At 42.4% G+C, this 27,005-nt stretch overlaps 1 protein-coding gene across 1 annotated transcript; it reads right to left on the bottom strand.

Annotated features, from left to right (window-relative positions):
• Positions 1 to 119: 119 nt before the first annotated feature.
• On the bottom strand, positions 120 to 22,874 carry LOC128715764 (LIM domain-binding protein 3). The gene is made up of 9 exons (XM_053810678.1): positions 22,758 to 22,874; positions 15,382 to 15,707; positions 15,112 to 15,298; positions 5,356 to 5,505; positions 4,553 to 4,609; positions 3,837 to 3,937; positions 3,262 to 3,306; positions 810 to 951; positions 120 to 257 (listed from the first exon to the last, which is right to left on the bottom strand). The coding sequence occupies exons 1-9, from the start codon at positions 22,872 to 22,874 to the stop codon at positions 120 to 122; spliced, it is 1,263 nt and encodes a 420-aa protein (XP_053666653.1).
• Between the last annotated feature and the right edge of the window lie 4,131 nt (positions 22,875 to 27,005).

Raw genomic sequence — 27,005 nt, 5'->3', positions numbered from 1 at the left:
TTCGTGGGTACGTGGCTTTGCATGTATGCGTGTGTGGATGTGTGCGTGTGTCAAGCAAGAAATTCGCTGTGCGCGCAAAACAGTTGCCCAGCAGCGCTTAACCGCAAGAGTGGAGACGCTTAGTCCATTTCACTCATGACGTGTAGCATCAAACGTTTGAAGGATCCACTCTGGTGGATCTTTTCGTTCGGTTCACCCATCGAGTTGACCCGGTACGCGAACTCTGGCTGAGGTGCAGGATGATTGGCGTTTGGCTTCTGTTGGCAAGAAAGGAAACAAAATGGAAAAAAAGAAAGATAAAAAAAGGAAGCAATGTATTGAAATTGAAACCATCAATTGTGGCGATTATGCTCAATTTAATTGAGCGAAAAAACCATTTATACCAAAACTTACAGGGGTTTTCAATAGTAAATATAGCACAATCATTATTTATGACAATGAAAGCAGATGATATGATAATCGTATTTCGACAAGTATTTTTGTTATATTGTTGTTGTACCGATGAGTTAGAGAAACATTCTGACGTGTTTTATTTTTATTGTGTTATAATGTGCATCGATTACGATATCATCTGCTAATGCCAGTTGCCAATTAAATAATTTTGTTTGTTTGCTTAGCACATTGATAAGAAAGCTAGCTCATAACCCGTCGGGTAATAATTCAAAATGATAATTAAAAAGAGATATTATTCCAATAAACAGCAGTTAGCTACCTTTGTGCAAATAAATAAATTACTTAATTTGCCCCTTCAATTTGGTTACCATTTGAATGTGATTCACAGGGAATGTTTATTTTCGCGGCAAACCTACCTTTCCAGGCACTAAACGGTTCGGGGCGAAGGTTTTCGGCTGAATCGGATTCGGTACCTCCTGCAGACCTTCGCCGGTTCCTTCCTGCAGCGCGCGGTACGTTTCGCTTTTGCATGGGTCAAACACGACGGTTTTCTTGTAGCTGTAACCGTGTGCGTTAATACGTAATATTCGACCGCCCAAGCGCATGATCGTATGGTTCGTAGTTTTTTTTTTTGCATGCGATGTGTTTTCACCATCACATTACGTTCAGTTTGGCGGTGGCGCGTGTTTATTTGAACGTTGTGTTGTGGTTTTGTTAGTGCCAAATGGAATGAAAATTTTATTTTTGGCAATCAGTATATGTGTTTTTGTTTTTGCGTGCCCACCCCACAGCACCCGCCGGCACGATGTCGAGAAAAGTGGCGAATATTAAGCGTTACATGTTGTTCAGGTGTTTGCAACAGTTTCCCGCACGGTTGGTTGTACATCGTCATGTGCAGTTGGTGGCATTTTGGGGCGGAATGAGACATGATACAATTCGCACACACGTTCAATGCGCAAGTGATCGCGTAAGTGTAACCGTTAATGGAGCCGGACGCCCGGCACGCAAGGGTGAATTGTGTCATAAATGGTACAAATTTAGTATTTTAAATAGTGTGTACGAAGTAGGTTGAATGCCCAACACATTGGCATGGATGGATGGTGGTTGATTTATTTTTGGAGAGCAGTTTGAAAAGAAGAGAAGAAAATGATACTTTGTTAGACAACTGGGTAGATTCTTGCAGACGCCACGGATAAAGGCACGTTTGTACGCTAGTTTAAAACGAGAAAACACGATCAACAGGCAATATTTATTATGGAAATAACAAACAAACGACCATTTCGAACTCGGAAGCTAAAACGGAACAGAACGAACCCACTAATAATGAATATGTTTCATGTAAATGTCACCACAGTTTAGGTTTAATGGTTTAATCATTGGTCCAATTTCTTATATTAATTTCATGCTGACGTACTTCTCCTTTCCGGTTTCGGAGTAGTACGTTATTTTTTGGTCCTTTCGTTTACTTTACTAAGCTTAAGCGTAATAAACTCGTTCGTTCTGTCGCGTTTCTCCTTCATTCGTTTACATATCACACGTAAAACATCACAATAACAAGCATATTGACTCTATTAAGAGTTTTTTTTTGTAGTTCTAATTCGGTCGATATCGGTCCACTCGGCGTAAGACGGAGAGGTCAAGATTATTTTCGACCGAAAGTTTGACACTCTGTCCACGCTCCAAGTGGGACGGTACCATTCGAGTGGGGTTCTTAATTTAGACGATTCGCAACCGAACTCCAAGTGGGCAAACATATACGCGATGTGGCGTTAGCGCGGGAGTAAATTTTTCAATTAGATAATGCAAAAGCAGCTGATGAAAGGTTGGTTGGGAGTATCGGGAGGTGAAGGAAAACTGCACAGTGGGTGGAAGAGCACACGGTGAGAAAACCGAACGATATCTGTCGAATGACGCTGGCGGGAGCTTATGGGAGTTGCGGATCACGCTGGTGGCGGTGCACGGCGGACGATGACGGGTCGACGACCATTTGGTACGAGTCCGGCAGTGGACTGACCGGCGGCGGACTGACTGTTGGCTGACGCGAGGTTCGACCGGATGAGGTGGATGCGTACGATTGGAAGGGATATTGCTTGTGGAGCTGACGCTCCTGCTCGAGCCGGCGCTGCTCGTCCAGGATCTTTTGCTTCTGCTTCAGAAAGGACAGATCGATGAATATGCTGGAATCGAGAAGGCTACGCTATGATATGGGCCTGATAGACGCTTGGTAATTCCTTGGAAAGAGGAACTTTGTTTTCAAGAAGAGCAAGGGGAAAGGTTCTTCAAGAAGGGGGGACGGGTTTTTTTAAAATTATATCCAATGTTCTTAATATTTCGAAAAGGTGCTGCCTTACGATCGTACGAGTCTCAACAAGGCACCAGACATTTTTACTTTCCCTAACAACACCAAAAAGCGACATCAAAAGCAATAATGTTTTCCTTGGTCTTGTTATTAATTTTGTTCTGCATGAGCTACAATCGATGTTGCGTATAGAGGCAACGCTTTGGAACGTTTGGTGCACGGTTGAGGGCTGAAGAAGAGAGGGGAATAGTAGCAGCGGGGGCAGAGACGTGAATGAGCAGCGTGGGTGATGGTTTGAGGCCAGCATGAGATGATTTGCAAAGCTGAACGCGCGAATAAGTAATAAAAAAAACTCGTTTGCATACAGTGCTCCGTTGTAAATTGCAAAGCTGTCACACGAGACATGTTCGAAAAGCAAATCAAACCAACCAGCAAAACACTTCATAGTAAGAAGCGGCATGTTAATGGCAAATAAAGTTGAAGAAATCATATAAAACGTGAACAAAACACCATAGCAGTGCTACGATCCAAACCACAGCTCTATACTACAACCGTAACCGATGCATTACCCTTCAATTTTCGTTGGCCGATGGCGATTGGTGTATCCGTTCGATCTAGTTGTACGCGTGTACGATGGTGCATAGAATAAATTTACAACGTCATTTACTTTGCTTGGGTATATTTCGTATGGGGAATAATTTTAGATGGGAAATAGGTTTATTGGTTTTGGTTAGGGAAGAAAATGTGCTGTCTGGAAAGTTGACGACATGTGGCATGATTTATGAAATACTATGCTATATTTAGAAATTTAAAATAGATATTCACTAAACGAACATTTAATCCTTATTTTGACATTTAATTTCAATGGATTTTATAAGTACCATCGAGCAAGAAATATGCCACAGCAATGGAGGCGCATTGTACTTTACTAGACAGGAGTAACCTTCTTAGATTGATTTATTATTATTTCCGTTTTTATTAAATTTATCATTATCATGTTTATAATTGCTACAATTTCAATATTTTGTTCGATTTGCACAGTAGTCTGGGATCGTTAAATCAACTTTCCACACAACCACTAGGATTTCTGGGATTTTAGATTTTCTTCCTATGGGAACAAATTAGCTCAGCTACGGCTACTTACGGAACGGTTTGTGTCTGCTGTGGAGCACTCTGTCTGATCGTGTTCTCAATGTTGCTGTCCGAGTACAGTCCGATCGGTGAGTTGAACTGCTTGTGAACGACCTGCGAAGAAGGTTTGTTTAATAATTTAATAACTCAATCTGTACGGTTTACTGTTGCTGAAAGTAGGTGAACGATGTAAAACAAGTAGTAAAGGAACGGAACTAAAAAAGTTGTAAGCGGTGAGAAAAGAAAGAAGGAAAACATAAAACGAAAAACGAATAAAAAAACACACACACAAACTAACGCATGTGTGCGTCGCTGTAATGTAAACATAACTAAAACAGATAAATCAGCACAACAGTAAAACACATGATCAAACAGAACAGAAAACGGAAAGTGAAAAACAGAACGGTGAGTGAGAAGGTGGAACATAAAAACGTTGGAGAGCAGTTCGATAACTCGTTTGATATCGGTAGACAACGAAGCGGAAAGAAATCCTTCTTATAAGTGAAAGTAGATAACATAGTAGCTGCACCAGCTAGTTGAAGAAGCACCGTCACCTAGGGATTTATGGAAAGGAAGAAGCAAAATTTGGAATCCATAAAAAAACCCAATCCAGCAGCAGGTACGAGTACGTACAGCAAACAAAATCACACAAACATTCACAAACACACACACATACAGGTTCAATAAAATGGAAGCAAAAGAGAGAAGAGAACAAATGTAGACAAGCACCTTCGGACCGGTCGGTGGCTCTTCGCCAATCACTCGATGAATCACAGTTTCAGCGAGCTGCGTGTATGCGTTCGATCGATGTGAAGGATGAGGATGGATTGTGTTTGGAGTAGACATTTGGTAGATGTGTTTTGTTATTTGTTTTGTTTCATCAGAACAGATTTCATAAAACAAAGAGATAAATATGTAACAGTTCATTCGATCGTTTAATCCATTTGCCGTGTAGAGGGCATTGGTGTGTGGGAGATGCGATACGATTGGTGGGGTTGATAACATTTCGAAAATGAACGACATGACGAGAAGAGAAAAGGGAAGAATAGAAACAATTAAGACACGGATCCATCGTTGTAAACGCGATCTGGCGAGTGTAACGAGTCAGAGTGGATGGGAGGTTTTTTTTTGTTTGGGTGATAAACATTCCACGTTTGCCAGCGTTGTTTCACTGAAAGCGAGTTTATTAAAGGATTTCATAACAACAGCAACAAAAAAACACAAAATCTAAACGATACTTCTTCGGCACTCCTAAAAGACGTAATTTCTAGTGGGGGGACCTCCAAGTGAAAAATCGCTAAATATGATAATTAATATTGTGTGTGTTCAAATCAACCTTCGCAAAGTGCGATTGCACTTCGCGAGATTGTGCATGTACGTCCTGCTAAACGAAGACAGTCAGGGGTGGAGGAAAGATATATGAGAAGGTGATGCAACGGGTGTGTAATTGTATTGGAGGTGGCGGGCAAGCCGTCCTCGGTTGGACTCCGCCGCTAGGTGTACTCGCTCGTTTAACGCCAGTACTGCTGTACCTTCTGTTTCATCAGTGTGTCTGTGTAGTCATGTGCTGGCGGGGCGCGCATGGCCGGGTTCGGGTGGTGTCTGAGGTACGACTCTGTCGGGAGCGTATCCTTCTTCGGTACTTTCGCACCGGGCAGGACTAGTGGCGTGGTACGGTACGGCTGGAATGAGGGAAATCGAGAGAAAGAGAGAACACACGCGAAACGTTTTAGCAAAACACAACAAAAAACAAACACATTCATGGTATTTATAAGGAGTTTGCTGACAGGAGTTGCTATTGTATGTGAGATGTTTGAAAAATGTGTTTTGAAAATGGATTTTTTCTCGAACGGTAGAACAACACAAGTGGCTTTACGATCAAACAGTTAAAAGCTGACAGGCTTGCGATGACACGACAAGAACATGACGCTTAAAGCAATAGCACCAGATGATAGCGCAATTTTGACACTTTGCCACGAGATTATATTCAATACAATTATCGTATCACAAAAAAATTGATTTCATATTGCAAATTTAGAAAATTCTTTTTTGACTGTTACATTGCATTTTAGAGTGCGTTTATACTCGCGAGTTTAAATCGAATTGATTCTGTGTTATTGGCATTGTCATATTAAATGTCTCGATTGTGCTATCATCTGCTGCCATAGTATTATGGATCGTGTTCTTGTCCTATCATTTAAGGCTGATGTGCTGTCATCTGGTGCGTTTGTTTTTATAACTGCTTGCGTTTCTCTAACATCGTAAAAATCCCGTAAAAATGGTGTATTTTTTCGTGAGTGTTATAAAGTGTTTCACAAATAATGTCACTAATTGTAACCATTACTGTCGCTAGAGTCATTTTTGCGTTATGAATAACACTTCAACGTATGAATAACATCTGATGAATCACGATTTTCCTTTTTTTATCAAGAGAAAAAAATATCCCTGTAAATTGTCGTTACGGACAATTTGTTTTGTAATGAACGCCACATGGTATTGCCGTTACGCTCGTGCGACCTCGGCTGATTCGATGCTTGCGTTGGGTAAAAACAGTTCGTTTCGCGCAGGAATGCCGAAAGGCAAACAAAATGTAGCACCCGGTTGGTTGGGGAGGGGGGTGCTTTGTGAGTAAAAGGGAAAGTTCTGCTTAGTAAACAACTGTGGTGAAAAATAAACTTGATCGCTTTGGGCATTACCTTCCCACTCGTGCCAACAATAAACAGAAACACTGCGGCACATTACGCGATTAGCGCGATTCTAGGCGTTATGTGTGTGGATAATATTCTTTAGGAACAAAACCGTTTCGAATCAAAGCAAGCGTTTCGTACACGAATGCGAGCCAAACGTGCTTGATCAAATGAAAAAAAAAAATGGGTTTCAAAACAAGAAAAAGTGAGCGAAATATAAAATGTCCTTGAATCCCCGTGTGGACGCTAAAGGTTTGCCCTTAAGAAACTGAATGAAAAGTATTTTTAGGACTGTAGTTTATGTCGCGTGTCCATACAGCCGCCAGCGACAGGGCGCATGTGACCTCGGACAGGATTTAAGTTTTCTCGAAAAATCTATGTCAATGTCATGCAAGGCAATGTGGTCAACGCTGAGCGAAAGGGCAATCACAATAAATTTAACATTTTTTGCATTAATTTATAGGACAAGAGCACAAAAGGTATGCTTTAAATCTTGAAATCTCGCAGTGGATATATGAGCTATTTTTTTAATACACTTGTTTGTTTGTTTTTTTCAATCGTCTGTACAATGTTTCTTTGTTTTTTATAGTTTAGTTTTAGAAATTTAAAATAGATTGGTTCAATGCATTTGTTTGCTTTTGGTTTCTACACACACGTTCAAAACACTTCCACTAAGAGTTTTGTTTTATTCTGTTTAATAGTATCCTAACTTTTTCATTTAATAGTTTAAACTTTCACACGATTACATAACCATTTCTTCGTGTTCGCGTCTACAAAAGCGCATTTGCCCTCGAAATGGCCACCTCCGTATAAATATATACTTTTTCCAGCACTCATCAGTCCGCCAATCGAGCGAATGGTGAAGAGAGCCAACCGGCCAACCGTCACCGGCGATAAAGTGAAGGAAAAATCTGGCGAATATTTCCCCGCCCAGAACCGGATGGCCACTGGCCATCGACCAAACTCTCGGTGCCTCTCGGTCCGTTGCTGGAGGGCACTGGTAGGGATCCTTATTTTTAGAACGTGAAACCATACCGCCGCAGAGCAACAGACACGAGAATGAACCGAGTGCAATAGAGGGAGAGCGACCGTTGGACGATGCCGCGGTATACAAACATCCGCACGAAATGTAGAAATTGTTGGAACACGGGTTTTCTTCTTATGTCACTCACAGCGGCACAGTGATTTATCGCCATTTGCCCCGTTGTGGCGGCGATCAAGATAAGAAAAAAAAAGATCGGGATGTGAAAATATTTTAGAACGTTTGATAAATTGGATGAGCACGAGTGTTGGCGAATATTTTTCATAATGCCCGGGGAAATGGACGAAATGGCGAATCAGTCTTTTGGTGAACTTTTTTTTCCCCCTACCAGAACGATCAACAAAACTCTCGAAAATATCGTTAAGAAAAGCATTTGATTTACGATCAGCCGCGTTCGATCACTCGCTAGAACACACGCTGACCAACGCGAAGGTGAGTGCGTCAGCATTCACCTTGAGGGTCAAACAACATCCATCGACAAGCTACTGTGCACGGGCCGTTAACTAATCTCCGATCGTGTCCGATGTTTCACAGTTTTAGCTAATGCAGTAGCGCACCGCCTCAATAGCGGCTTGGCTCAGAATGGTTGGAAAATATTTAACGCACTCGTGGTGGAAAACCGTGATCACTTAACACTAAACTCCATAGTCATGAGTCTCGAACACTCCCACACACACACACACGCAAACACTCGGAAGCTTACTTGGTAATCGATCTGAGCCTCGTCGTAGTTTTCATTTCGATGCGCGAAATGAATGAACGCGGGCGAACCACGGTACTGATAGGCGGCGGCCATTTTACAACCTTGCAGCGAGCAAGCAACTGTTGTGTTGGTAATTTATTAGTAAATACAATAAGCTATACAATAAGCTCAATAAAAAGGAGCTGGAAAAAGGCACTAGGCGACAGTAAGGATACTGCGGGTACACGATCTATGCGCACTATGCAGACAAAGCAAGATTCTGATCCGTCAGTGTAGCTTTCCCGAACGCAACTGACCGTACTGGTGGCTGGTCGATTCCAAATGGAATATCTTCGACGCTCTGGCCAAACGATCAATGTTTGGTTCGCTGAGCTGCGATGAGAGAGGACGGGGATAGCTTTTCCCCTCCTTTTCACTCCGATGGGGTTTTCCTAGCAAGGATTCGGGGGTGAGTGTGTGTTTGTGTGCGTCTTTTCGAAGGTGACGCGCGGGTGACGATGACGATCGAGATCGCGCTATCATCGACCGACCGAGGGGTGGTGGAGAGTCGCGGCAGGAGAAAAAATATATGTACTCCCGAAAGTAAAAGTAGACGCAAAATGGTTGATGCTCAATTTTTGTGAGGCGCAAAATCCGACCGACACGACCCCGCAACTAATAAGTTCGCACGCGCAGGAAAAATGCGCGCCAAGCCGCCGCTGGCCCAAAAGTGCGGTCAAGTTTGTTTACGCATTACCCGGCGGGGGGGGATCGGTTTTTTTTCCTGCCCACTCTCCATCGGTTGGGGGGCGACGGCGCGCAATGCTGCCGATGGAGTTTGGGGAATTGTGGTTTTGAGCCTAGGCGATTGATCTCGAGCACGTCTGGTTTCCGTACGGTTGCGGTTGTGGATGTGTGCGAGTGGAAACAGAGCCCCCGAATCGTTCGATGCGCTTAATGGACGGACGTAAAGGGTTGTTTATTTTGACTGCTGGGGGGAAAATGTTGGTAAGTATGGTACATTTTCCCCGTACTTTGTAACGGGGCAGGCAATAATGCAATAGGCAAGACGCGTTGCATAATGATTCGGAGCTGTCGGTTTGACCCACGTGCGGTCGATACAATTTTCCGACAGATCATGGCAGCCATATTGGAAAGAGGCAAAACCTCCATTATGTTGCCTACAACTTGGCAGACCGTTCTTAGTGGTAAGATTATTTATTGAATTGAATCTTTTTTTGTTAAACAAAGTTTTTGGACAAATGTCAAGCTATGAACCAGCTGACAAATAATCCATTAGGCAAATTTAATTGAATTATCCGTCTGTCATACGCCTTACATCATTACTTCAAAGTGTAAAAGATGTAAAAGATCCGTAAACTGTTTCTTTTATTAATTACGAGAGATTAAAGGAAACGAGACGACGCGGAGCAGCAGCAGCTGGTAAGATGAAGGAAAAATAAGTTATTTACCCACTTCTTGACCCAAGTGCATGGAACGGTGCCAAGGAGATTTAATTTTTGTGGAAAAAAAGGTGATCGTTTTGGATTGTTTGAAAACTTCCAGCAAGGGCTTGGGTGAAACGGTGACCATGTTGTCATAATTTTCTTGGCCCGTTATTGCTTTCGGTCAAGGCACAGAAAAGAATAAAACCGTTTAATTACCACGTTGTCACGGCATTTGCTCGCTTGTATAGCGATGCAAAACGAGGAGAAGCGGTCATACATACTAACATCATACGCTCGACGGCCATACGGCCACCCAGTGGGGGGGTTGGATTGTCCGAGGACGAGGACTTTTTCGCGTGACCTCATTTATTCCGAACGGTCGAGAAGGTATTTTTAGCGACCGTGACGAGGAACTGTGCGAGAAGTGCGGGGAGTCTCGGTGGAACGGAACCACACAGGGAAAGTCATCCATCGGAGCCAGTGTGAAGAAGCTGGCTAAAATTATCATCCCTTAACCGTCCGACCACTTGCGACCGTTCAGCGAAGGTGTGGAGAGTTTGGCCTGAACCTGAGCCGAACGTTTTGCATGGGGCGCAAGGTCTCGCAAGGGTGCGCCGGCGGGCCCTGGGATGGTGAAGCAATGGGTTGATTGTGCCGAATGTGTCGCGTCTGGGGTTTGGGAATGTCGGTGATGATATGTCTAGCGCTATAGCGTTGGCACACTCGGGTGCGCCACAGGTGATTGGAGCTTGCGGTCTATAACTCTCCACAGTCAGTCATCCCGTGCACCCGAACCGGCGGTGCAAAGGGTAAGGTTAGTGGTGAAAGTTGAACTTGATACTGGGCAGTGTGATGAACAGGGAGCTGACCAGCATGATGCTTCCAGGTGGGGGGAACGAGGGAGTCACATTTACCCGGAGCACATTTTCCCAAACTCCTTGCGTGACGACGGGAGTTGGTGCACCGGGCGGGGGTGAGTTGAACATCGAACCGAGGAAAGCATCCGGAGTAGACCACATGCTGAACGTACTGCCCTTGACGTTGATAGTTCCCTCCGACCACTCCGACCGATCCACCCTACTTCTGCCTTGGACTCGTGCCACACCGGGGTGGTTTGATGGGTAGTGGACGTTGTTCGATAGGAAATGGCTGCCAAAATCCTGAGTCTCGGCAAGCCAAGCAAGATTTATTTGCCTAAGGACGCCCAAAGTGATAGTTTCACTATCAGTTTCATCTACAGTGTCTGTTTGTGTGTTTGTGGCCTTGAATGAGACGGGTCGCATCATCAAGGTCATACCCAAATAGACCAGTTCGTCTCTACTTGCGGAGCATGATTGAAGTTTTTGTGTTTTTTTTCGGCGATATGAGTAAACATGTTTTCATGTGGCGCAGAAAAACCAAGCATTTGGCGATGGATAACGTGGGCATATGAATATAAACAGCCCGGTGATATGCCTGTGATGCTTATCAACGATGTTTTCATGATAATGACATAACCTGTTTACGTCGGCTGTTTTGAGTATAGCTATTATTTTCGCAGAAATAGGTCGTTTTCAAAAATGTTAAATCTGTTTTGCTGTTAGGATAAAGCAAGAGGATTAAAAGAAGTCTTTAATGTATAAAATTTCTTACAAGGAATAGAATAATCATCGAAGAACGGATAAAAACTAGAACAAGATACATTTTCAAAGAAATTTTATAGTATTTTAATAGTAGTTGTAGTAAATTTACTATACAATTTCATCGAATTGATACTATTCGTTCAGTACAATTTCATAAACCCATACTTTACTGTACTAGAACGTGTGGAAAACTCGGTTACGTGTGAGCACCCCTGCAAATGAGATATACGCCTGGAAGTATGCAATATGAATGTTCCCATAACACTAAGCAAGCAGCATGGACAAACTTGGACAAACAAACTAAGAAGTGTTGGAATTTTTTTAAATTGCCAGAACTTAAACCGTTGATTTTAATTTTTTTTTGTTTAACAATATTAGTACCTTCAACAACAATGATTTTTGTTTCTATGTAACAGTTTCGAACTCTCTTTTCGAGTCTTTTTGAGAGTTTTAAAATGAAAAGCAACATTTATTTGAGCAGGTTCATTTTTAAAAAGTGTTAAAAGTTATAATAAGTGATTCGAATGAAAAATTTAGTAACAAAATACAGTTTCAATGCCTGATGTTCAAATTTATAACTTTTGCACGTAAAAAATCATTAAACAAACGTTCTGAGACTAACCAACCTAATTGGTTAGCTTATCGCTTCATTGCTGATGAGCAATCCAAAAAAAAAAAACACTACAACAGACGAAATAATTTATAGCAGATTGCCAGGGGCTCACGATACTTTCTAAATGCGGGACAAATTTAATAAATCCAAACTTTGCAAACACTGCCGCAAGAGGATATCGCGGAACTTCGCGTTCGTCTTCGTTACTTTCCACTAATTCCACTAATTCTGGTGTGGGTATTTCGATGATGTTCTGCTCGGTCTACCTATTCCCGTCTCGTGTTTCATGCCACTAGTACGCCGTAAAAGGATGAGTATACGAGTGGTGTGTTTTGCTTCGCTAAAGATTTTCCACCGAAAACGCTAAGCAGCACTTGGCGTTTATTTGACGCACGCCTCGCCAGCAATATTATGTATGTGAAAATAATTAGTTTTAGCTGTAGCGCTCACCGTACACCGTACAGCGCCGGCTACGGGTCTGGGTTTGGCTGTAATCCTTCGTTAATGAAATACTAAGAACAGGAGCTTAAGCTCACACTACACACAGGCAGAAAGTTTGCACTGTGGGAATGGGAATCGAAATTTATGAGCACGAGGCTGAGGCGCGAACCCTGAAGCTACGGACGCGAATAGTTTTATGGACGAAAAATTCCACTTTGAAAACAAACTTTTCTGTAAGACGGTGGAAGAATCCCAGCTCAAGTGCAAGTTGTGTGTATGAAAAAGTTGCACCACTAAATTACTCCTCGTCTGCGTTAAGGTGCCGCTTTGCTCGGTGGATTTTGTTCGCTGTCTACCGTGATTGCATTTACGCAGAACGGGGCCCATTGGAAGCCACCATTTTATATCAACTCCCTGTGCTTATTAGTCAAGGAAAACATCCTTCGATAAGTGGATGCTGGAGGGTTTTCTCCCTAATGTATTGTCTACCGGGGAAGCAAATACAGTGAAAGATGTGCTGATGAGGGGACGTAAATGTGTCACAGGTTGACAATTGCTTGCAACACAGGAGCACGCGCGCGCGCACACGCACGGTTGAGGTTAGGAGGCACGAGCCTCATAATGATATGTGCGTGTGTTGGTGTGTGTGTGTATCTCCTGGCCGTGGCGGGATGAGCCTGTTAAAACTCATCTCGAAAAGAGGCTGGCGAAGATGAGGGAAGGGTCCTTCACGCGCTGTCGTTCCTAGTTGAGCTGATGCGTGACAGAGGGGTGAAACCATTCCTTCCACCCCTAGAAGGGGGTTTCGTGCGCTTCACCGGCACTCATCTTCAGTTTGTCACTTGTGCCAGCCTGCGAAGAGCTAAGACGCTTGGCGGGCCGTTTTATGTGTACCGAGCGCACCAAGAGTGCCTTTTCTTTCGCTGCGGGAAAATTTTGCCAAGGACGTCAAGTATGTTTAGCGCCCCGTGCCAGCACACTGCCAGCGGCTGGCGGCAGGAGAAAATTTAATTTATTCATGAAAGCATCCCCGTCCAGCCGCAGCCATCGAACGGGGAAGAGCGAGCAACTCTCGGTCGAAGCAACCTGTTCCGTTGCCGCAGCCACCGTTGCTAGGTGACGTTCGGCTGTCTTGTGCAGTGAAGCGGTACCCGGGGTTTGACGGGTTTGCGGGTTCGTGTGGGCGCGAATTGGGCCCCCGTGAAAGCCCCGAAACAAATGCGCTAGTAGTTTGGAAAATGGTGTGGGTTGATATTAAGATGGATTCTCGAGCACCAACTTCGGCGCAACACAGCGAATGGAGGCTCCCGGTGGCAAAGTTTCCTTACGGCTTGGTAGGAGCTTGGTGGGGTGCGTTGGGGAAGTAAAAGTAATTTAAAATTTTCCAAAAGATTCGCGAAACCACCCATCCCACCCCCGGTCGTGTCGGTTGTAGTGGTGAGGTTGGATGGGCGTCGTTGTTGTGCTGAGAAGGCATGAAGTCGATAGTAGGTGGAGCTTTGTTACATGCGATGGAAGGAAGGTTTCTTCCAACGATCGATCGATAGTGCTTCTGTAATGTAACTCGAATGAAATGGATGAGTTTTGGGTTTTGTTAGAATAATAAAAATTCAGTTGCTTTTTGTGGACAATATTTTGTCATAGACTGTTTTGATCGAAGGTTTCTTGGACAAACATTACAATTTGTAAAATTTGTGTTTAATTTGAAGAATGCACGTCGCGACTGTTTCATTCGACGTTGAACTGTGTATAACTGTTGGTTGATGGCTTGAAATATTATTTTTGTGTAAAACGGAACTCATTTGGCACATTTCACACAATTCAATATAGAAAAAAGACTAATTTTAATACGTTGTAACTGTAACACCATTTAAACATTAAAAGTTGTACATTTAATATCAACTAACAACTACGGATTTGGATATTCAGTTATTTATCTTAATTATGGAGGTTTTATAAGGAATTTAATGTTGAGATATTTACTAAAACAATGTATTTTTGCGTCCAACTTAAGCATTCTTTTAAATCCAAAAATAATTGTGAGCTAATATTTGAAGTCATAAACCAACAGTCATATACATTTCAAGAATGAATGAAACAAATTCAAAATTTGTTCACGAAGTATGAAATTTAATTCTAGTCATGATATTGTGTAAACAAGTTAGATTAAAATGGCACTTTATGTGTTCATGTTGTGTTGTCTTATAACTAATGAAAGAGAATTTAAATTTTAGTATATAATTTAGCAGTTTACAAGGGATTATTTGAACCGAAAACGAAAAGATTTATAATTAAATCAAATAATTTATAAGTTTACACTAGTTATTCACAACTTATGTATACGAGTACTGACTGTTAAATTATGTACATCAGTCCACACAATCTATTTCAATTCGCTCCAGTTATTTATGCTTCTGTATATTTCTTGAAATATCTGTATATTATTTACATGTATTTAATAATAAAACTCGATTGTTTAAATATAGAAAAATAGAAATAGTTATGTGAATAAATATTTTTTCCTACATACATATTTTTCTCAAAAAAGTTTTTTAAAACAAATCATGCATTAGTTAATAATAATTTTTAACATTGATTATAATTAGTGAAGTAATAAACTATGGCCGCTGTATACGGTTTTACATCCACCAACAGTGCCGTTTGTAGTGGTAAAAAAGCAAGTCGAAAAATGTAAGAAATTGTTCTTTCGAAAGCATGGGTTATTGAAGGGATGTCAGCCGATGGCGACTTACCTGATTAGTGATCGCTTCGTTGGCATCGTTCAGACTGGTCGGGGCCGGTGGTGGGTACGGCTGCTTGGGCAGATGGTACGCTCCAGTTTCGTCCACGCCGGGAAACACGGTGTGCGGCAACGTTTCAACCGGACGCTCCAGTGCGGCCGCATACGACTGCGGACCATGTGGCAAGGACGTCGCAATGCTAGTCCCCGGAAGGCAACGGGCCGGTAGCGATTAGTTTGTGGAAAAATTCAACCGTCAGTTCATTTCGCCCCATTCGCTTACCTCGGCAAGAGCTGTGATGGATCCGGTGGTGGGAAATTCTGATGTAGCTGCGGCTTGACCGGCTGTACCGGTTCCGCGAACGGTTGGTACGGTTGCGCAAAGCTGGCGGGCGTCAACGGTGCAACCGGATTGCCATTGATCGGATGGGCGCTCTGGTGCAGTGCTACCTTGTCATCGCGGCGCACGGTCACCTTGATCTGGTTGCCGGCATTACGGAACAGGTTCTGCGCATCAATGTGCGTGAGGTCTCGCGCATCGTACTGGTCGATTTTGGTAATCACATCACCACGGAGCAGCTCCGGCTGGGCCGGAGTGTTGACCTGTACCTAGGGAGGGAGGAAAGGAGCAGGACAAGAAAAGGGGTTAGTTTCTTGGTGTCCTTTGCAAGTACGCTTGACCAGACGTCCCGAAGACGTAGTCCTTTTTCCCACCGAAACCGGACATCGGCCGATAAAACCGGCTCATCGGAGGAATTTTCGATTCGGTCAGCTGAAATGTGACCACCGATAAGATTATTTTAATTTGGGCAATGGGCCATCGTCGCTTCTTTTGGGTAAACTGGATTCGATAACAGGATTTTATGAAACACCTCGAATCCCCCTGCTGATTGGAAGGAAAACACATTCAGGGGAACGTCGTGCTTTTTGGCGATTGAAACAATATAGTTTTGCAGCTAATCGTGAGAATATTTTCCGGTTCTTTTTGGGTGGGTTTCCGAAATGGGACCATCGCTAGAGTAAAAAGAAAATATTGCTCAAGATGTGTTCATCACATTCAGATGTGTCTTTGCCTGATTCCCATGAACAGGTAAACATTACCTATCTTAAACTACTACATTATATTTGAAAATTATTGAACAAAGTTCTTGGTCAAGAATCATTAGGAAATTGGGTATTAAGTCGAAGAATTCAGAAGCACATATTTCTCAAGACGAACTCGGAGCTCTTCTCAGATGGCGAATAAATTATTAAAGAAGAAACCTTCGATCAATAATATCACCGAGGATTATAAGGCTAAGGATACTTGAGAGATGACTTAAACTAAAAATGTGGTGATAATAGAATCAATCTAGCTATGCTATCTACCTGAGTATATCATTAATTCATTTTCAGTGATTAATATTAGTAGACGAGTTCGATATTATTTTTCCCCTAGGTAAAAAAAGCCGAAAACATAAGGAAAACTTACGTTATCTACTAATATGGCAAAACAAGTTTACAAAGGAATGCGTTTAACAAGAGTCAGTCAAAGAAGAAATAAAAAATTATAAAATAATGTAAAAAATAGTAAAATAGTTCAAAAAATTAGTAAAAATGTGTAAAGTGTGTAAAATGATTCAGTTGTTTTATAAAAGATGCTGAATAACCGAAGTATTAAGTGTAATTGATAAGCACAAATCCACATGTCAGATATCTGTTCCAATTTTCCTCAGAATTTCTTAAGGTAAATCCTTGTTCAACAATTGATTACCAAAATTTACATTTTGAATGGATAAAAGATGTCACTTTTCATTAAATCACATTTTAATTATGCTCCTTTATGCCGCGCTTTTAACCGGGTACATTCTAAACATCATTTTTCATTACCAACATTACATTTATTGTGCTTTAGTTTAATATCCATCCTTGTCACTATTCAACTGCTTCTACCGGTTGGGATTTACCTTCGTCAACGATATAAACAGCCTTTACGAGCTCTATCCTTCTGTGGCGCACCGATAACAGATAATGTTTCTACGAATTTGCCCACATCGGTACGCTTGAAAGCCACCCGATAGCGAGCGATACAGTGGGAGAAGGAGAGATTTTTGCTTTTTCCAAAACTATATTGAACGGGATAAAAGTTTTCGTACGCGTCGGCAAACCACCACTGCCAGCTACGCAGCACCCCTTGTTGACATCCCGAAAACCCAACCCCGTTCTTTTTCCCGCCCTGTATTTTGGGTGTTTCGGTTGGTTCACCCCTTATTTCGGTCGGGACGATCGGGACCGGCCCACCGGCGGAGGAACGAGCACGCTTTGTAAACATGTTACGTACGCCACCGAACGACTCTACTGTAATGCTAATGAATGCCGGTCCCAAAAACCCGATGGCCCTGAGCATAAAAGCCAACCCCCTTTTGGCGTGGTAGTGGATGGGTAGGAAAAATTGGGTGTGGCCCCCGACTACCCTGTCCCAAGCTCGACTATCCCGACCGTTCCAAGAAAGGATGTGGCATCTTGAAGGAAAAATCTCAGCATATTTGGAGTTTCGTTTGCTCGGCTCGACGTGCAACATTGGTTCCATTTAATAGATTATGTTGGACAAAATTAGCCGTGACGTGTCTTGTTCCAAATGTGGAAGGACATAAAAAGGCCCCAAAGATGTCTCCGTAGCTTTCTTTTGGTAATGAGATGAGAAAGCAGTCTTTGCATTTGTTTGCGAAAAATAGCAAAACTTTTCTAAAGCACATTGCACCGTACTTTACCTTTGCTGGGTAAATATTTAAACAACTTCACAAAGCTGGGTTTCTGTGGAAATGGAAATTCAATGTCTGGGTCTTCCGTCAGGAGGTTTCATCAATACTGCGAACACTCACACTGGCCGGGTAATCGTACGAATTGAAAGCCTGACCTGTTTGGCCCGTTTTTCCCCATTTTGCAATCTCTTCAAACCAAAGCCGAACACCAAAGAAAAGCGATAAGAGGATCTGTGATTGAATGGAAAAAGGATTCTGCTCGTTGCAAGCATACACAGTTTGCATGTTTCTCTGCCCAAAAGCCGTCATCCTTTGCCCACACACACCGCTAAACCTGGGCCCCTTTGCCCGGGCTTCCATACTGTGCATAGTCTGGCTTGCTTAGATTAAAATAATAAATTATCTAGAAATTTAATATAAATGAAAATCTAATTAAGATTTTCGCATTAATTAAAAATGGCTACCCTTTCCCCCGGTAGGGTGCAGGATGGGTTTGCGTCTCTGGTACCTGGGAGGTTGGTGAGCCGGGGGTTAAGGTTTTGTATCACCGTAAAAGAAAATTGGCAACGACAAAGTTTTTCCCCGTACCGATAAAAGACGAGAAAGAAAGAAGTCGTCCTTTTCTTTTGCAATCCTCCGGTGTTCCGGGGGGGTGTTTTAGGAGTCGTACCCCGTTTCGTTCGGGGCTGGAGGGACAGAACGAGCGAAAAGTCTTCCCAAGAGTGGTGGTTGGTGGGTTTGTAATTTTCTTTTCCAAACTCTTATCTTTTTTCTGCAGTGACAAAAGGCAAAAAGGGAGTGAGTGTGTGTGAACCTTCTCCAGTACTTGGCGTGGAGTTAAGCATTTATATAAGGGTGGTAGAATACTTTGAACATAAATTATAATACAAATGGCAATGCATACTGCCATCCTGCGCAACCGTGTTGGAGCCGGTTTTGCCGGTGTTGTGGGGCGGAAAGAAAAATGAAAGGGTGGCAGTGCGGGAAGCAGGGTGAGTTTTCTTAGCAGCGCAGGAGTTTTGGGCTGGCTGATATGGTCCAAAAAAGCGTACGGGGGACATACAAGTTCACTATCTGCACATCGAAATAAAACGTAAAAAGGATTTCTGGTTGGAAGGATAAAGTTTTCCTTATGCATAAATTAGCACCGAGCAGAAAATTAGATAAGGGAATTGAAGTGATGTGCGTGAGTATGGTGTGCGATGACGTGGTTTTTTTTACGATAAGGTGATCGTAAGAAATCCTAATTTGAGTTCTTTGCCTGCTAGTGCTTTTGGTAATATCTTAAGGCATGGAATATGCTGGATTGGCAAAATGCTAATATTATACTAAAACTTTAACGAGCAAATCTCGCCATAAATATTAAGCTTTGTTAACAAAACGAGAGTGTTTATTTGGAAAAGTGAGAACTTAAATTCAAAGTATGTAAGATCGTCGACATTTTGACAGAATATTATCTAGCGTTTTCTTTATATCAGATCTTGATGTTCTTAACAGCTTACAGAAGATTGCTTTGCTGGAGTAGTTGAAGTATAATATTAGTAATTTTCTCTTTCGGTTTAAATTTACAATTTAAATGTATATTTAGAATATTTCTAATGATTTATCCATCCTCTTCCTATTTGAACTATTTTTTTTATTGTGTTTTATTTTTCTAGTTACCTTAAAGTTGTTAATACATAATTTAATTATGTGTTTGTGTAATTATGTATAATTTGAAGCGCGTTCTGTGATTTTGTTAATGGAAATGCCAATTTTACTTAAAACATGTTAATAATACTTATATCTGGTTCGTTTACTATACTTTTGTTTCATTTTTTAACAGTTTATCAATTTGCCCATGGTGGGAAACTTGTGTTTTTCAGCTCGTAAGCAGGTTTTTTCAATAGTCTACTGATTGTGCTCTAGTAATCAGCATTTTTATTGTTCCTCCAAAAATAATGTTAAGCAACATTAGCCCTTAGCACCTAATTTTATGGTTCATATGCAGCATGGTCAATGGTAAGCAGTGCCATTTCAATAGCAAAACTTCCTGCCCTCTGCAATGTGTGATGTTTGAAAACGAATGTTTTATCATGTCTGGTTTCCTCTAACAACCTTCACAGCTGAACAACACGTCCCGACCGACAAGCGCACCGGTCCGGCCAGCAAGTATAGCTCGAATCTTCGCTGATGTCAATTTTAATTGGTTAACCTAGTTATTAGTGAGGCGATAAAATTTAAACAGTTTGTGACGGCGACGGCATGTTGTAGGGCAGCATTGCTGAAGCTTCAAGGATGTAACGACGAAGTAAAGCAGCATTGTACGTCATTTTCGAGCATATTTCGGACCGTTACGCGACATTGCCGTGTCTATGCAACGCACTGTAAGTGTGAAGGTTAATCGACACGATCGCAGCACCAAGCGATCCAACATGCAAATCCACACGAATGCGCTGACGGTGGAATTATTTACATTTAATTTAGCAAAGGAAATAAATAGCAAAAATCGGTATCGCCTATTCCGTACACAGCGAACGATGAGCAATAAATAACCATTTCTCATCAGCTCGTTAGGAGTGGGGCGAAAAAAAATATACCGTCAAATTAAAAGAAGTAGATACAATTTGTTTCATATTGACGCACCATTTGTCGTTCGCGATGGGCGCTGGTTAGCGTTCGAACAGGGTCACGAACCAATATGCGAAACAGCCGCGAACGCGCGCCCCCTGTTTCGCTGCGTCTGCTTGTTGTTGATGGTTCAGTGAACGGGTACGAAACTTTGTTGGTGTGGTTTATTTATTTCTTGCCCTCATGGCACGAGATGCACGTCACCGAGATGCTCGGAAGTAGGTGCTCGGAAGTGATGCACGCTCATGCGTGGTGCGCTGCCGGGTCGTTGCGAGCGATAGAGAAATCTTAAACGCGTGCCAAGAATGCGGTCCGCTGCGCTATGCGTCACGGCCGTTTCCTCGCTCTCGTGGCGGCGGAAGTGAACCATTCCTAGGTGTCACAGAGATGGGAATGGGGAAAAGTAGGTGGGATTGTGGGGGAGTTTTCAGAAATGAAAACAAACTTGTGAACGATTTTCGAGGCTAGAATTTTGTGGTGAATCTGATTCAAATTCTTGAGTTCTGAATGAGTCTTTGAACAGAATGAATGACATTGAATTTCTATTCAGAAGATGCATGAATTATCATGGATACTCATCAAAGACCAGCGCCGCTATCAATCACGCCAGCGAACCAACCTCAAGAATTGTAAATTCATCTCAGTTATTGAATATTTGTTATACTTTAATGGTTGTTAGTAGGAATATTTCAGATGAAAAGGTCCTCGCAATCGTATGCTGTGGTTATTTCTTCTCAAAGGAATAACTCTTTGGAGAATCGAGAATCTTGGAGGATTCATAAATCGTTAAGAATTCTTGAATCTTTGAGTATTTATGAATCTTTGGACATTGGTGAATCTTTCAGGAATGGATTCATGATTTCCGGTTACTGAGGATTCATACGAATACTTTCCTCATAAGATTTTTAATTTATTTCTTTTAGCGAGATGAAGTCTCTATTGTTTCTACTATGATCTCTAGAACAGTTGAGTGTCCAACTGGATTTACTTAGTACATATTCAGTATCTAGACAACTGCCTCAAGCTCAAGCAAACAACCTTATACAAGAAACGAGCCTTGATTGTAGAGCTTACGTTTACTCTGCAGGTTTGTTTACTCCAATTGATTGGGATTGATTGGGAGGTTAGAGATTGGAATTCCAAAGGAGTTAGACGAATAAACATTTGCACTCCAATGGTAATCCTGCCCTATTATGATCATTAATACTACTAATTACTAATTGTCGAATGTTCAACATGAATTTTCAACTTAAAATACAAATATTGCAAGATTTATATGATTAAGGCGTGCATCAACCTACACATCATACGCAAACAATTCCAATGTTTTGATACTATTTATATCAATAAATTACAATGAACCAAAGTGTACAACAGCAATAAACTACAGCCTTCTACATTGTATCATGCTGTAAACTCAAAACATTTCCCTCAAACGAACGACCAACCGCAACAATGTGTCGTTTGCAAAAGTAAATAACAATGCAATTCTTTTTCGCGTCCATTTTGGGAGCAAGCGAGGGATGATCCTTTCCGTGTTACAGAATCGAACAAACACACCGCCCGCGAATGCAGTGAAACACAATATTTATCCACATGCGCTCAGCTGACCGATCATAATAATGTCTGTCGAAACAGAGCCATTATTCCCCGGTGCGCCTTTGGGGAATGCTTCTATCGCTTACCATATTGCGTTGCAATACGGAGCTTGTGCGGCGGCTGCCGAGAGATTTGCATCCATCGCAATCCGTTGCAAAGTCTTGCAAACAAACCCGCCATTAATCACTGCACTGCACTGTGATGCAACAAAACGGTTCCACAGGCACGTCCGTCGATACGTCGTGGACGACGTTTTCCCCCCACAGGTGACAAGGGTTGGGGGTTGGAAGGGTGTAAAATTTGGGCACACACTGCACATGGTAGGAAAATTTTATTGGCAACCATCAACCATTCCAACATGCGCGGAACGTCAAAGCCAACCGGTCCCGTTTGGTCGGAAGGAAGGAAGGAAGCTGCCGAAACAACAAAGCATATCGAGCGGACGATTGTTTTGACACCGTGCGCCTCCATGCTTCGGGTGGACACTGTTTCCCACCGACAAAAAAAAAAGCATAATGGATGGCGGTGCGATCCGTTTGTCTCCGCTCTATTGCCGTATGTTTTGCATTCCTTTCTTCTCGCGCTCATAAACTTTCCCCGTCCGAACGGTTTCTTTTGCGCAGTGGACATTTTTATTTCGTTTAAAGCTTTCCTTTCTTATATTTGACACAATCGTTCATAACCTTGCGGGGAGAATTTTGATGCTTACCCGTGTGATGATAAGTGGTGCGTTCAGATCGGTACCACCGACGAGCCGAATGCCCCACGGGACCTGCGGCGATGGACGCCTGAGCGTGACCATAAAGTCGTGCGGCTTTGGACTCATCGTGCCTGTGAGGGCTGTGATCACCTACGGGATGTTTTCCCTGGTTTGTTAGTACACTGTACACGTTTCGTTTGCGGGAAACGATTGGTTTTCCCACTGTGCTAGGGTGAGGATTTTTGAATTGTTATATTCTCACCAGCTCACCAGGAATTTTTCACCACAAAACTCACACGATCGCGGTTGGTATTTCGGTGGCCGTGTGGCTGTGTGTGGGTTCGGGAAATGTCGAGAAAATCCACGTAACTGTAAAAATATCGTATTGTCACGAGCTGGGCAAACACTCAATCGCTCGTACACATTTAACCGTTTGCGTATTATATCACACGGGGAAAATGGAGCCACTTGGGGTCCTGTTGAACGTTTCCCAGGAAATGTTTTTTTAGGAAAATTCGTTCCTTTTCCCCCAACGCTAACCCTTAGAAGGATGGGGGTTTTTTATGCAATTTTTGTTTCCCTTATTTCGCTTTTGCACCTCCAAGTTTTCACTAATGCACACACACACACACACGCGCGCACGTTCGCCCGAAGAGTTTGGTTTCCGCGCTGACCGTTTCGAACGGTGTCGCTCGCTTGTCGTTGTTTGCTGGTTGCACTTTTGCTAGTACCCGGGCGGCAGGCCCAGCTTGCTCGGGACCGTTTTTCGTGACTTGTCTTTTCGTGTCACTGCCCCCTTCACCCCCCCCCCCCCCCCCCTCCCCGTTCCGTGTTCGGCGCTGTGAGTTGTCTTGAGAGCGGGGTGGGTGTTTTTTTCTTCTGCTGCTGCGGTCCCGGCACTCACTGTAGCCGAAAACCGGACGGACGGCCAAATCAAATATTTATTTTAATCGCCAACACAAATCGGTCACTCGCCTGGTCCTCGAGCGATGGTTGACCAATTTTTCCTGTCCGTTCGGAACAGCGGAGGGGGTTTGTGTTGGTTGCGATCGGTGGGGGATCGGGATCGTGCTCGGACGCGTCCGCTGATCGTGTCACTCATTTTCACAACTTTGCTCTGCTGAGTGACGCCCGATCGTGTCGCGCGAGTGTGTTGCACTCAGTTTGAGGAACAAAAAGAAAAAGGCACACATCATCCCCTGCTACGAGGGTGAACGATGCATCGAGATCGAGATGTTTTTCTTTTCTTTAGTAATTTAGCTTTTTTTTCCTTACACTCACACTTTCCTTACACAGTGAATCATGATGGAGTGTGTGGTTGAGTGTTTGAGAGGAAAAAATATAAAACCAATCATTCAATTTATAATGGAACATTGGTTTGTTTTCACAGCCCGCTCATGGGAATCAAAGCTTCGAGGAACGGATTGTTTTTTTGACCTCTGTCGACCGTGCACTTCAAACGGCGGTATTACTCACCATGCAGGAAGCACACGGTGCGTTGTGAGTAATTTGTAAAGTATAGCAACTTTATAGCATACTGTACTGGTATACTGATCAGCAGATTACACATAGACCGATGCATCGTTTTTACTTTGAGCGCACTGTTTACTTCGTGCAATTAGACACATGAATCACACACGGTGCGACCTAAGGTAGACATTGGTAAGGGACAGTGGTTAGCAAACTAGCTGAGTACTAAGAACTACTTATCAGTGCTCTAGTAGAATTATAGCATTTGTATACTTAAATAAAAAATCTGTATTGAAAATTCAGAGTATATTCTCTATTTTTTTTACTCTAAATAAGAATACGTGTAATATTTTATGGCAAAATGTCCTTTGCAATATTTTTTTCGAATAATTTAGACGAGTAGGCTTGTTAGTTACCCACTTTGTTATGGTATGTCAGTAAAACTTATGCTATAGAACAAGCCAACAGTAAGCCTATGGTATTATGGCACAATCGTGGTAGAAATAAAAAGATCCACTAGCCTTTTCTGTTTACCACGGAAAACAATTCATGGAAACAGATATACTCAGTTCGTGATTCAACAATGTTGTTCATTTTCAACTACAGTATGTAGTGTAATTTGCAATTACAGAGCCACCAAAAAAGGTCCAAAATATCAAACTTTGCCGACCACTGGTACAGCACACACAAATTGCCAAAGCAACAGTGTTGCAACACCTTCACAGCAATAAGCAACTGTTGTTAGTGTGACCGATTTGTTTACTGGTTCTACGTTTGATTATGCTGTGCACATATCTCGATTGAATATAACGCAGAAAGTTGTTTGGTTTTATTGTTGATGTGGTTAATCTGAGAATTATCATGTAAAATATGAATTATTCCTCATTTTTAGCATACTTTAAGAAGGGATAGGTTTTATTTTAAATTGAGCTGTCTCTTCGCTCACGAGGTGAACCTCAATCCGATACATATTTAGTATGCAATCCGCTACATCTTCACACTTCACCTAGACTGGACAGCATGGTGCAGCTTCAGGACACCTGTTGCCTTGTAGTGGGGGGGCTCTTGATAGTTTCTAAAAATATTTCGTCATACATAATCGGGCCAACCGACGACCACTAGAGTCAGGGCCTAATGCCGTCGGTATGGCGGCTCAACTCATCCCAGCGAATCTTCACTCATCGAAGACGGATAAACGGTAACCTTCTAACGTTTGCGATCGATTGGGAAACTCCATCATTTCACACCCGGGATTTTCTTCATCCTACCCAATTGATGATTTCGAAATTCATAATCGTGGACTCACACAAATGGACTCATAATCGTTATGTTGTCCGAGTGAAAAAAAAAATATACAGCGAAAGAACAAATCGGAAAAATGTTCGTGATTGATGGATGAAGTGTTTCGATTGCAGCATTTGCAGCAGTTCGCTTTCCCTCGGTGTCATATAGCAAATCATTCCTGAAGCCGCATTTGTTTGGTGGCCAGAAATAAAATCTCTACGCTACGACCGCGCACAAGATCGGAGGTTTGTACACTTGAACGCGACGGTGACCCGCGTCCGCGTGCTATGGAATCGTGCAGTAACCGTTTAATGGGGATTTTTGTTTGCTCTAAGGTTTACGAGATCGAAGTGGACATTTCGAGAAGCGAGAATAAAACTTAATCCGGCTCGCGGGGGTAGTTGTTACTGTTTGGGTACGTTTCACAACAAACGTTTGACTCATATAAAAAAAAACAATCGTCTGGCATCTGTTGTGGTGGGGTGGATTAATGTACGCAATGTATTCTTTTGGACTTCGTGCTTCATGAAATGTTTTATCAAATATTCGAATATCACAATTTGTCTTATAATGTTTTTTAAACAGTTTTATATTATGCAGTACTGTTTATGTCATTAAAAACAAATGCTTATTTAAGGAAAGCAATTGTTTCCCTTTTACATAGCCCTCACCATTTTGTTACCGCAAACGCACACAACCGAACAAGAATGCGCGCACCCACACAGCCAACCGAAACTTCGGTCCCAGTCATCGCAGCCATCGCTTGTTGTACTAAAAACACTGCGACACACTGTCGCGAAAAAGATGGCTTCCGGCGAAGCTGCGCGTTACGCAACGCGGTGGAAAATGATTTTTCCATGCCCGGCGCCCCCTACCCCCAGCACCGCGTACAACTTCGCAAGGGGGTTGAAACTCTTCGCAAACAAGCGAGGGGTTGATTGGCTTCATCGCACCCGTTCGACCATCTTGCTTTTCTGCGTAGGCATCACTACCAATACATGCAAAACACGCGTTGCTTGTATGGGGCATCCTTTTATTGGAGCGGAATTGATGTAACATTTAGACTTGGAGGGTTGTTTAAAAGTGGCGGTAATTTACATAAAACAATACATTTTAAAAAAGCAATAAAATGTTAATTTTAGAGAAGTTTTTGAGTACGTAAAGCTATAATTGTTTGCAGTTTCTCTACTGCTTCTACTTCCTCTGAAGCTGCTTGATTTGCTGCATCAATTCAAACTTTTAAATCGTTTTCTATTGCAATATTTTCCAAGCTATTATTTATTAAAAACTTTTTCTCCCAATTTTTAGAAACATTGATTAATTTTATTATGGTATCTACTAACATTTCCTTTATCAATAATTATGGCATGCTAAACGTTTGAAGTTGCACAGAACCGACAGGTAGTATTGCTTCACAGCCTGATTATTTTGTGCGAACTCATCTGAGCAAACAATCGGAAATTCCTCATAAGTGCATAACGATGAGATCATAGTACCATAACC

This window comes from Anopheles marshallii, chromosome 3, assembly GCF_943734725.1.
Source record: "Anopheles marshallii chromosome 3, idAnoMarsDA_429_01, whole genome shotgun sequence".
Lineage (NCBI taxonomy): Eukaryota > Metazoa > Arthropoda > Insecta > Diptera > Culicidae > Anopheles > Anopheles marshallii.
The sequence above is the reverse complement of the archived record's forward strand: the minus strand, read 5'-3'. Positions and strand labels throughout refer to the sequence as shown.

Bases quoted from the DNA above. Each gene is read 5' to 3' on its own strand.
- LOC128715764 (XM_053810678.1), bottom strand. From the start codon at position 22,874: ATGAGTCCAAAGCCGCACGACTTTATGGTCACGCTCAGGCGTCCATCG. The intron at 15,708-22,757 runs GTAAGCATCAAA...CTCCCTCCCTAG, and splicing joins CACCACTTATCATCACACGG to GTACAGGTCAACACTCCGGC. The intron at 3,307-3,836 runs GTAAGTAGCCGT...GCGTACAACTAG, and splicing joins CAGCAGACACAAACCGTTCC to ATCGAACGGATACACCAATC.